Source organism: Malus sylvestris, chromosome 14 (genome assembly GCF_916048215.2).
Source record: "Malus sylvestris chromosome 14, drMalSylv7.2, whole genome shotgun sequence".
Classification (NCBI taxonomy): domain Eukaryota; kingdom Viridiplantae; phylum Streptophyta; class Magnoliopsida; order Rosales; family Rosaceae; genus Malus; species Malus sylvestris.
Window position 1 is genome coordinate 26,856,273 of NC_062273.1, and position 13,138 is coordinate 26,869,410.

General features: G+C 37.7%; 1 protein-coding gene and 1 pseudogene across 1 annotated transcript; one reads left to right on the forward strand and one right to left on the reverse strand.

Annotated features, from left to right (window-relative positions):
* Positions 1–3,141: 3,141 nt before the first annotated feature.
* On the forward strand, positions 3,142–9,089 carry LOC126599718 (uncharacterized; annotated as a pseudogene).
* A 74-nt stretch (positions 9,090–9,163) lies between these two features.
* LOC126599717 (galactoside 2-alpha-L-fucosyltransferase-like) lies at positions 9,164–12,216 on the reverse strand. The gene is made up of 2 exons (XM_050266131.1): positions 11,771–12,216; positions 9,164–10,749 (listed from the first exon to the last, which is right to left on the reverse strand). The coding sequence occupies exons 1-2, from the start codon at positions 12,018–12,020 to the stop codon at positions 9,287–9,289; spliced, it is 1,713 nt and encodes a 570-aa protein (XP_050122088.1). The 5' UTR covers positions 12,021–12,216; the 3' UTR covers positions 9,164–9,286.
* Positions 12,217–13,138: the final 922 nt, after the last annotated feature.

The window sequence follows — 13,138 nt, forward strand, 5'->3', positions numbered from 1 at the left end:
CCAGCCTCTTATTGCCAAGAAAAAAAAGGAGAATGGAAAAGGAACATGAAAAGAAATATATAACAAAATACTTTGTTTGGATGCTTCTCTGAAATAAGAATTTTGGACTATTTATGGGCAAACACTGCTATATTATGCTTTTCGTTAGTTCTTTTGGCTTTTGTTACAAGCATTTTCAAACATTCCCTTGATTTTTCAAAAAAATTATGAATTCCATAATTATTTTCTTATCTTCGTTTAGAAGCTAGAGTTCTATTGTACATCAACATATAATATATACGTAACACGAAAATTTCTGTAACGAATAGCAGAATAACATGATGAAATTAGGGTTACAATCTCAATGGGTAGCCTTTTACAAGCATATTCTTCTGATTCGATCTCCAGTATTTGTGTTGATTCAAGGGTGATGCACACTTGATCTTGAATCGGACTTGAGGTTTCTTGAAGGGCCATCAGGGCTTGATTTTGAACGAAACGGGACCATGAGGGTTTCACGTGGTAGCTTCAATTTTAGTGTGGATGAATTCGCACATGTATTTGTTGTGTTTGTTGATTCTTGAAGAACACCAATGCTTAGTTTAGCTAGAGAGCTTTCTCATTCTCCAAGGGCTTGAACTTCCTTTGCTTCTCTCTCATCTCCTCTTTCTTGAAAATGAGCCCCATGTTTATAGGCAAGCAATTGAGTGTTAGTTTAGAATCCCCAATCTGAATCCCATAATTTGCGAGATTGATTTTCTGATTTGATTTACTTTGAGCTAATTATTTAATTTAGCTTTTAATTAAACCAGCATCTTTAATTTAGACTAATTCATTTACTTTAGTCATTAAAATCAGAATTAGTAGCTTAAGAAATTAAACCATAATTGAGGGATTTGATCAATTAGGGTTAATTTGCTCTTTTTTAACTTGATTTGATTTGTTTGACGGAGGTCTCAAATGTCGACGTATGTCACTCTTGATGACTCGTTCGCGTTTGATGATTCACATGCAATGCATGCCATTTGGCAAGACCCAAGGTGTGCGCAACATAAGCCTTAGTGAGTCAAAATTTAATTTATTGGTGAACATTTATTTCATCAAAATTTCGTTGTCTGCAATATAATATTTTTTAGGTGGTTCAGGAAGTTTCATTATAATCTTAAGCCAGCATATCCAACTGTAAAATTTCAAAAATACATGCTATCCATTTGTCTATCGTAGAAGCCAAGCAAAGGCACCCAGCACATTAATATGGCGATGTGACAAAACTTGGTCATATCATCTATGTATTTGTAGACCGTTAGCTATATATGAATTGGCCTATATTTAGAATTCATAAACAAATTTATGCTATGTAATATAGCTGAACTGAAATCATATATCTTTAGAATATTGCTCGTGGGATATCGGACGACATATCAAATCACATTTGTAGATAATTTCAAGCATTAATGTTGTCTTTCGTCCCAGATACATATGGACCATGCTAGCTATGACTTATGCCATGCATACATTTGAGCTGAGTACGTCGTTGATTATTTATTCAACATTATGTATATATGTCCCCCATGCATGCACAAAAATGGTAAACTGCTTTATTTGTTTAGTTTAGTTTTGCCTTGGCCTTCACAAGCTTCAACATTAAAGCCTCCACATTGATAAGGTACGCACGTTATATATCTTCATGTAAATTGCCGTACGTAGGGTTCCTCACCAAAAATATAATACAATAGGCCAGTATCCAAAAGTTGTGTCGGCCTATTGCCATTTGTGATGTGTAAAATTAGTTAGTCATCATTTCTCTTTCAATTGTCCTTCAATTGGATACATCAATGTCGACGCCGATGCTTGAACTTTTTCATGCGTTCCTTGAGGTTGTTGTCCGACTCTTTAATCTTTTGAGATACATCAAATTTTTCCTCATGCTTGATAGATAAAAAAATCTATGACTATAACATATATCCAAACAGAACTTGCACAAGATAATTAAAGGTGGAAAACCATTTCAAATATGCGACTTATACTTAACCAAGCAGTGAACAAAATAAGTGTTCGCAATCAGCAAGGAAAGGCACGTTACCTAGTAATACTTTGGCCACTCACAAATAGGGAGAAAGGTGAAAGATTTCGGGTTAGGATATTAGGATTATAGTTCTGTATCTTACGATTATGGATCTGGCTACGTATTTGGATTTTGGAAGAAACGAAGAAGAGAGAGAGAGAGAGTATTGAACAGACCTTGACAACTAAGGAGATTTGTGGAGATGATGGCTGTCCTGGCGGAGCTACTGAGGATGCAGAGAGCTCGAGAGGCTGATCCTTTTTTGTTTTTGGATGACAAGGGTGATCGCGCTCGGAGGGAGAGTTCAAACGATGAGAGAGACGAAGAGTTGGAACTGCATTATAGTTATGAACGACGCAATATTAAACGGGGTAGGATTGTTAATATGAAAGTTTCATCAAATGATATTGTTCATCCACCTCTTATGAAAAAAAGGCTCTTTTGTGAAGCACGGGTAGAGTTTCTTCTGCTTTTTGCTATTTTGAACCCATAATTCATAAAAAAAAAATTTAAAAAAAACTTCTTTTGTATTTCCCAAAAAAATTAGTGCAATTGAAAAAAAAAACTGTTCTTAAAAAAATTTCAGCAATTCCCAACGAGCCGTTACTAATAAAAGCCCAACTGAGAAAAGAACATACATATGCCCAAAGGGTTTGGTTTCAAGCCCAAAATGTATTACAAAGGAATTGGATCCGTTTTGGACTTTAGTGTTCGAAGCCTAAGGATTAATCCTTCTGGACTGCTGATTGGTGTGTAAAAGAAATCAAAGTTGTTAGTTTGTGTGGGTGGGCCAGAAAAATGAGTTAATGGGGACCGTTAGATTCAATTTGTGCAGCTCAGATTAGTTGATCCTTAGGTTCCGGACACTAAGATCCGGAGCGGACCCAATTCCTATTACAAACATTCCAAACGCACATGTGTCAAGTTTCCTTAACCCGATCACTCTCCACCAATGCGCGCGCGTTTTGATAGGAAAAATTTTTAGTTGTGATGGGAATACAGATGGTATACCACATGTTTTTATGAAAATGGTAAAAATTTTTAATTTTTAAGTATTAACCTTTTAACATGCATTACTAGACTTTGTATGATGGTCATCTTGAAAAATCTATCTTTTGACAGCTCCAAAATATTCTCGCGGACGGCAGTCTCGTCGTCACTCTCTTCTCTGCAACGCGGACGAGAAGTTATCCGGTGCGGTTGAGCACCATGGCAAAACCTGCGTCTTCGGACGCCACGAGAGGATCGTCGACGGCGTCTGTGATCAAAGCCTACTCCTTGCCTCTGATTCTCTTCGTTGCAGCCATGTTCTTCCAGCTCTTCGTTGTTCCCAAATCCTTCCCTCCCTCACACTACGACGGTACTTCTCTCTCTCTCTCTCTCTCTCTCTGTATATACATACATATATGTATGAATGTGGATTTTGAATTGTTGCTTTGTTGACTGAATTGTTGCAGTTCTTGGTATAAAGAGCTATAGCTCCATTGAAGAAGTGAAAAGAGGCGTACGACAATATTTCTTCAGTCTGGTATGTCGTTTTAATGATTGGAATTGCGCAATTTGGTTAGTTTTGAATCTTTTGATAGTTTCCGGAAGAAGAAGAAGGCTCTGTGTGTCAAAGTTTTAAAAAGCACACTCTGTAATGCTTCAAATTTTCATGCTTTTTTTCAGGAGTTCAGACGGGCAGGCTTTGGATACTTCCGATTTTATCAAGGTTAGCAAATTTATTGGTTTCTCCGCGGGACGGAGTTTTATTGTTCCATGTAGATGGAAAACTTCATGTAGCCTGATTTATCAAATATGCGACCAGATGATAACATTATACGGCTTTACCAAAGCAATGAGAGGAGAAATAGGTTGAATTGGGCAGTTTTTATTACTTACATTTTGAATACATACGCGAAAATGGTCGTTTTGTATATAGAATACAATTATAAGGAACTGATGGCAAGGAAAAGCACATTTTTTTTCAAAGTATGTGTTTTTTGTTCACTATTTTTGAATACAAGTAGTATGATAACTTCTGTGTCAATGCTTTTAGAATGTGTAGCTTTCATAGTCAGTATTTTGGCTTGTTCTCTGTTCTTTCGTTGATACTATTGATCGAAGTATGGCGTTGGGATGTAAGTGCAGATTGAGTATGCTTATGAGTTGCTGACAAATCCTGTGTGGAAAAGAAACTATGACATATTTGGCATCGATGAGCAAATAGTGAGTTCTTACTCCCATTCCAAGCCTTACCAACGTCTTACGTGTCTAGCTTGCAGTTCCATCCATGTTCTGTTTTCGCTAACCTCTGCCACGTGCTCTGATGTCTTATTAATTTCCCTTTTCTGACCTTAGGATATAGTTGAGAAGGTCACAGAGCGATATAAAGGAGAAGGCTTTTCGAAGACAGACCTTCCTTGCTAGAGTCTGTTGCTTCTGGTTGGAACTGAACCTCTTAATCATGTTAAAATTTCAGTTACATAATTTTATTTTATTTTTGTTCTTATAACATTTATTAAGGGATAATATTTTCTTTTTATTAGAAACTGAAGACCATGATGGTAGTCATGGCCTCCAAGGATTTTCAGACTATGTTCGAGGGTAACAAACCATGGCTGATTCAGGTAAAGCCATGTTATTAACAACGCCTTGCATGTCATGACAATTATATCCGGCATATGCTTATATCTTCTCCTTGGTTTCCATCCCCTTCCATTAGATTTTCACTTTAAATTAAAGAGGGATATGCGTAACACAACAGACTAACGTATTCTGATATAAAGATCTAGTCAACACATAACTAGAATGTGCATACATGTTCTGTCATAGATAGCCTTATATTTTCTTGTCATATTTTGTCATCAATAAAACTTCTTGCTTTTCCTTTTAAAAGTATACTGACTCCGTGCTTGTTGGATTTTGGACTAGTTGTGCTCATTTGGGAGCAAAAGCTGCAGTCAATTTTCTGATGTGTGGAAGAAAATTGGTACGTTTTCAGTTTGGAGAACCTGGTTTAAGATTCTTTACCTGTATTTGAAATGGTTTCTTGAAAGGTGAATACATGTTTAGTGGCCAATCCATGCACTCAACAGAGTGGAGACCTTTTATCAATCGATTAGTTCATTTGTCTACTTAAGTTCTTTAACCATTCTGTTTACAACCCATTTTTTCCCTTCTTTTCTTTGTTTCCCTCTTTAGATTCCAATATTTGACTCAAATATTATTTTTATGTATGATAATTTTTGTTTGAGAATATGATCTTTTTGTTTTGTTACCCTCTAGCTGCTTATTTGGATGGTGTGGCAAATACTGGTATGTTGGAACTTGGAGAGCTTCAGCTAGCTACACATTTTGCTGAGAGAAAACCAACTGGGCAACCTTTCTTCAGGAATGGTAAGTGGTTTGATAAATGATCAATATTGCATGCTGTTATTTGCCAAAGTTTCTGTTCTTACTTAATTGCAGGTCTTGGAATTTGTGAATTTTAACTGAAACTGCTCGAAAATATGCATATTTTGATAAACAAATGGTTGGTGATAGATGAAATTAGGGGCGTGGTAGGTTTTAGAAATAAGATCTTGAAACTCGAGGGATATTCCTGGGTATTGTATCTGTTGTGCCAACTGGTGCCAGGATTATGGGGCTGCAGAAATACTAAGCAATCGTAAATTTGACTATGAATCCTTTCGGCGGAAACTCTCTCTTGATGAAGTCTTTTCATTTTCTTTTGTTTCATGTTTCTAACTGCATATCGGTCTCTTACAGGCCTTCCTTCTATTGTTGCTTTTCCTCTGGGGTGTAAAAGTGTCAATTGTTTTATTAGGTGAGGTTTTCAGCAAGCTCTAAGATTATTTCTACATGCAGCCATGCACATTACTGTAAAGATTGATTTTTTATTTCCCATTGCAGAAGATTTTAGATACCCTGCTACAGATATATATAAGGAGAAGTTTTATTTTTGTCATTTCCTTCTTGGTTGATAAGATCCTACATGTCATGTTTCTTTCATTAGTTATGGAATGGCATCTCGGTTTGATCTTTCGTCTCAGGTATGAAGGAGAGCTCCTCAGTTGATTCAGTCACAGATTGGTTTGTAACAACCGTACTTGGTTTGCCTCGTATTCTTTACTACTCAAAGGAGACACTGGTAATTCTATGAGAAACTTTCTTTCCTTCTCCTCTCTAACTTTAGATTAAATACAACTTTGTTCAAAAGATAACTCAAGGTTGATGCAGTATAAGGTTATCCAATGATTCCAATCTGATTTCTCATCTGATTTTATTTTTGCTTAGCTGATTTACGTGTGTTATTAATTCACCTTTCCTTTTTTTGCTTTTCTGCTCTTTATTTTCTGTCACCTTTTAACATACCCAAAAATGATATGAATGCATACTTCAATTTTCAGGGGCAAAAGTTTCTAGCAAAAGTTAGTCTTCACAAGGTACTTGCAGATTCAATATTTTGCTATTGCATTTTAATTGATCAACGTATAAATAGATGCCTTCGTAACATGCTGCTATCTATTGTTAATACTTTCGACCTGGCGCTTGGATAATGGTTTTGTTCTTCTGGTTCACAGGTAAAAGTCATTTTCTTTTCAAAAACAGGGGTGCGTGCTGCTCCATTCAGACACCAAACTGCTAAAAATTATTGGAGTCATGCTTCTTTTGCATTCGTGCTATGGTAAGAAGAGGAATCGTCCTTTTGGTTTAATTCGTGAGTGGCTATCCTAACATTAATATTCTTGAAAGAGTACAGTTTTCCAGATTTTCAAAATATTATGTGAATTGAGTCTAAAATAACACAAACACTACTATTGTGAGTTCAAACTTGAACTATTACTATAAATTGGGTACAGAAAATTATGCATCTTTGATTTCATAGGAACTTTTGTGCTTTCCAACAGGTTTGAGGAGGAATCTGCACCTGCTATAGTGATTTTGAAAGATCCTGGTGTCAAACCTGTTGTGTACCACGGCACATTACTATCTTAACCCTCTATAACGATTAGATAAACTTGTGTGCCTTGTGTGATAACCAAAGCTGTATGTTTTGACTTGCAGGATCTGTTAACTACTTACGTTTCTTATATATTATGGAGCAAAATAGACAACAAGGTACTGTTGTCTTCTCGCGCCATTCTTCATCTAATATGAAAGAGTGCATTACAAAGCGACCTTAAACAACAAGGTACGGTAGTGAATAGTACTTTTGAACTTTTTGTAGTAATCTGCAGTAAGACTAATTAACTCCCATTTATTTCTCACATGTTCTTTCAGAGCTACCTCAGTTGAGGAGAACAACATCCATGGAATTGGGTTGGGACTCTTGAGGCTATTCTCGTGCTGGATATGATACCGTTACTTGGTACTGTGCTGTTGTAGCAGGGAGGCATAGCCCAGAACTCAGTAATATGCGTGGAGTAAGTGTCTTTCATATCATTTTATTCCACAATATTGCTCTAATTTTTGGTTCGCATTGAGTATTTAGAGTTGGTTCAGTTGTCGGATGTAGATCAAGAAGTTATGTCATAGAAGTAACTTGGGTGATGATGTTAATTAGCTAATGAGTTTTCTATGCAATCTATCATTCATAATTTTCTAAACTTAGCAATTGGTGCGAATGACATAAGTTTGACAGACCATTTGCAGGGTTGAAGAGAAGTTGTCAAATGAAGTCGAGACAAGGTCAGCTGATGAAGAGCAATCTATAGCACCAGCAGCAGGTGCGTGTAAAAGCAAACGACTGACATTTGCTTGGCTTGACGGAGAAGTCCAGAAGGTGAACCTCTGTGTGTTGTTCACGTTTTTAACTGTTAGTTCATTAAGCGCGGTCTTGAAACTTATGTCTGACTAATGATTTAATTTTTGTTCAGAAATATTGCCTCTTCTTCCTTCAATCTGAAAACATCCATGAAACTTGTGGTGAAAGGACAGATATGATTGATGTTCCTCAGTTATTTATTGTACGCTATAAGAGGAATGTGACAGAAGAGGGTGAGGAGCCCGAGAAAAAGGCGAAAACCATATGGGATGGACTGCAAGACCAGGAACTAGATCCTGCATCACGGCTTGTGGCAAAGTACAATGGTTCAGATAATACTCGGAAGGTATCTAACTATATGTTTGGATTCTTGATTTCGCATAATACTTGCAATCGATGCCTCAGACGTCACATAATACAAATTTTCTCTAAGTTGGTGGCTTCGTTTTCACCTTTCTTATGCAGATTATTAAATGGATCTCAGAAACAATCTACGATGGTGACGCCAGAGATCTTCCTCATTATGTAAATGTACTTGGCCGTCTCATACGAGCAGTTTCATAAACTACTCTTTTGTCAAGAGCTTTACTTTACATTTCCATTGCAGAGAACAAGAACTCCTCATTTGGTTCCCGAGGATTCAGAGCCAATGTGGTTAGCAGGTGTCCAAAGAATTCCTTCAACAAACACGATCATGCAGAGCATCCGTGGAATTTTACACGGAATCTATGATTGCATTGGAGATCCAAGGGTTGGTCAAATGTTGCTTCTAGCAGCATTGATGTCTTTCCGTACCATCTGGCTTCAGAGGAGTCAAGCAACTCCAGTGTCAAGTCAACCAAATCAGCCAAATTCCACGGTGAACATTAAGTGCAAGAAAGTAAAAGACCAACTTCACTCATGTTTTTCATCTTTTTCTCCCCGGTCTTGAGATGACATGTCTAATCTTCGTCTTACAGGACGAAAGTAGACGAAGGAGAGACCGGGCTAGAAACGTGCTTAATGAAGACCTACCCCCTTCCATCACCGATATGGAACCAAGAGATTCTTATGAAATGCTACTGTCAGGTTCCGATTCCGAGTAGTGGAGATGCTGCTAGCTTTCTGAAGGTTTTGAAGTAGAAACCAAATACCTGCTGATGTTGCAGAGACCAGGTGCGAACACATTCGTTGAAGGCATGAACATGTCCGAGAAAAAAGTTTGCTTTTTTGTAAAGCAGAATCCAAATTTCTGTGTATATTTCAACTAAAGCATGCAATTACTTATCTTTTAATAGGCTATTGCTTTACGTATTTGCCTGGTTAACACATGACCGCTATATTAGATATTGAACTCATCATCTATGAGAATCGAACATCTTTCACTCTTCCATCAAACTCAACGATTTTTTATTTTTGCTAACATGGAATAACGTTCGTGTATATGAAAAATTCAATGTTATTCATGATCAAACAGTTACAACAACGGTCATATATCACAAGCTACAAACCTAGAACTCATCGTAACGATCGACCAGCTTAAGACCCCAGCTCATATCCTCACAATGCCTCACATGAGGAACCAATGCACCTGTGTCGATTCCTGTCTTGGCCTTGCAATCGTAGAAGGGAGGTGCGTGGAAGCAAGGCTCCATTGACATTGCTCGTCGACAAGGAGGATTGGGTGCTGTTCTGTTCTCCGGTTTGTAGAGTATCCACGGTGTCAGCCCCCCAAGACTCTGCGCGACATACCCAAATGTTGACCATGAGCTTGTGACCAACACATCTGTCAAGCTTAGTAGATACATTTCGGCCCATGCCTTGCGGTTGTGCGTATGCTTCTCAGTTTGTTGATACTCCTCGTGACTGGGCTGGAAAATGCCAACCACCTCCCCTGTCACAGTAGGATGCTCCCAGTACATGTCTCTTAGCATCTCAGAGTAACCAGAGCTTAAAGATGTCATCATCACAGCTTTAGACTTTGGGGTTCCCGATGGACTGACGATGAAATCCTGCCGGTTGAGTTCAGGTAGCAGCTTCTCCTTCAATGCACAGGATAGGATCTGATCAAACACGTGTTCAAAGGGGCCAATCCCAGTATCAAAGACTCTGATCTGGATGCCTATTCTTTCATCTGCTTTTGCTAAATAAGCTTGATAGTATCTAGTAATCAATCCCCATACGACATTTGTGGGGTGGAACAGGTATCGACCCAAAAAATGGAAGGCTGTTTCCTTCCTTGGGAAGAGTTTATGTAGTTCCTGCTCGAAAGATGGGATCAAGAAAAGAGACGGGACAAAATAGTTATCTGTTTTCATGATCAACCACGGTATCCTTTCAAGGAAAGCCTGATCTTGATTGCAGAAGAAAAGCTTATCTTGATCATCGTAATCATGAGCTAGATGGAGATACACAAAAGATGGCCTCACCGAATCATCTGAATTTGTAAAGTTACTAGTCTTCAGCATCTTCCCATAACAGTGAGGAGATTTCTGATCCAAGCTGTTGAACTGGTCCTTAAGGGGGAAATCCGTGGGAAGAAACCATGAGACTTCCGGAAATGGTTCACAGAAGAGGTCAACCATGTCAACTCCAGGGTCCACTAGTAGAACCCGGTTTGTCAGGAGAGCGTAAAGAAACACTGAAGCTAGGGTCAGTATCCTATTCCCTAATCCACTAAAGGAAATCCATACCACATAGTTACAATCCAAGGAGCTTGTGCCATGGCCAGACTTGAGTTGTTCCAGGGTTTTGTTATAGGCTTTGGTGTAAGGTCCACAACGTTTATGCAGAGCTTCATAGCTTCGTAACTTGGATATAAGGTAAGAAGAAGGTCTGTAAGGCAGTTCTTTACGATATGAAGCTGACTGGTACCTGCTGACACAATATCCTTCATCAAATCCATCAGCGAGAAGGCCACCAAGCAATTTATCCTCTGGCACCTTAACAGACTGAGAAAACTGATCTTCTAAACCTACGGATGGCAAAAGGAAAAAAGAACGATACAATTCTTAGAACCTATGAATATTCAAATAACATACGGAGAGCTTTATCACCATCATGGTTGCATCATATAACTCACAAAGCAGTCAGACCAGGATCTTTACATGAATAGGATACTTGAAAGCAAAAGAAAATAATTGAAACACGAGATCAAAAACTGTTAAGGAAACAAAGAAGTGTGATACCACACATATATAGGAAATTTGGTTATAAACAAAGTAGTCGGAAATCGGAACAAACAGACAACTAAACAACCTAGTTGAAAATGGAAAATAGCAGTTGGTAAGTAATCAAGCGAGCTAAGTTGGCTTTCACCAACTTGGATAATTCAAAGATCTGAATACAGCAAATCAGCCATGAGAACACTAATATAATGACCCGAAAACAAAAAATAAAACAACACGAGACTTCATAAACAAGAGACTAGAGAAAACCAGCCAATGACGCTGATGGAGTGCAGGACTTGATCCAAGCTGGAGGCACTAGGACAACAAAATGCCAAGCAGTTGAAAAAAGGACAAAACTTTAGCCCTACCCGAACTAGTAAAATTGTTCAGCATATCAGATCAAGTAGTTCCAAGTTCACCTTGCTCCCCAAATTACCAGAATATATGGGTCTGTTTGTAAGTTCTTTTAAAATAACCGAATTCGCTTTTGACCATGTTCGGCAGGAAAAGTTCAAAGTTCTTTTTCAAGATTCAGGAAGCGCATGCATTGTTATGAAAAGTTTTCATGTGTTTCTAATAGATTATAAAAGTGCTTTTGAAAGAAGCATTTCCAAACGAGAACTGCAATGCAGCTGAACCAAAAAGCTTCAGAAATGTCAATCTGATAGCTCTTCTTTCAGCATACGACCCAACAAACAAAATCTCAAATCCAGTCAAAACAAAGACAAAAACTTGGTGCAAAAATCACAGTGAAAGTAAAACCCATAAGCCAAAGTTAACCAAAACCCACTAGATAATATTAAAATTTGAGCTTAAATCTGTTACCTTTTCTGGGTTCCACTTCAAGAACTGCAGCTTTTGAAGTTTCGAAAACAGCATCCGAAGGCGGGTCTCTGAGAACCACATTCACCGAGAACAAAACCGAAAACAGAATCAAGGCAGCCACAAAGATCCCCATCACCTTCATCGAACCCGACGCAGATTTCCTATCCGGGTCCCTCAGAGCACTACGGGTATCCAAATCCAAATGCTTCGACAAATCATCAGCATCAAGGTTTTGCTTGAACCTCTTCATCTTCTGAAAAACTTCATCTGGGTACTGCGGAGACCCGGATCAGCGTTCGCTTCGAGGAAATGGTATTCTGATCTGGGTCTATTTGGATCGATGTGTGGGTCGGGTCGTAGAAGTGTTTCTTCCAGTGACTGGTGTCGGACTTTGGGGCGAAGAAGAAGTAGCAGCCGTGGGATGGGATACACTGTAGCCGGTATCGTGTGAGATTTTGTGCAATCGGACAGCTGGCCAATAGTGGCAGGCACGTTACATCTAATTTGTCGGTGCTTGCACCATTGACCATGGCTTTTATATATTAAATTAAATCTACGGCAAATGCTACGAGGATTAAAATTTGGACTTGGATTCTCTGCCCTCCAATTTCTGTGCCCTGCTCTTTTATTTTTGTGGTCACGATTAAGTCACGTCAACATTTTATATTACTATTTCTTTTTGTTTTATTATTTTTATAAAAAAATAATATAAAATATTGACGTGGCTTAACCGTGACCACACAAAAAAAGAGGGCACGGGAAGGGTACCTAAATGGGAGGGCAGACAATCCAAGTCCTTAAAATTTTAAATCAAATGAATAAGAAATAATTATGTTAATTAATATTTAAATAATAATTTAATTGTCAATAATTATATTATTTGGTTTACAAAATTTAATATGAAAATTTACACACCCTTGTTAACCATCACACACATCGCTCTCTGTCAAATCTAATAAATTGAAGATGATTAAATAACAAAAATTAATAAAAAATGTGTAAAAAAGATGTATAAATAGCACCACTCTATATTTAAAATCCAAACATTTTCTCAATTTTTTTGTTTTTAGAAAAACAAAAAAATGATTGCACGAAACTCCCTTTGCGAAACCCATTTGGGCAAAAGAAATTTGGTTCTGTTTTTGGAGAAACTTTTTTCAACTGTTCGGTATTTAAGCGAATACTCTACTTTATGCGTTATAAAATAAGTAGAGGTACAGTACAGAAAAAAAATATTATTTCCTCCAATTGTACTACAATATGTGAAGTTCAAGTATTGCTTCCCCGATACTTGAAAATATCTCTCATATCATACCATGTATTAGTGCATCACACTCCAATTTAGTAAATAAATTTTCTACAAAAATA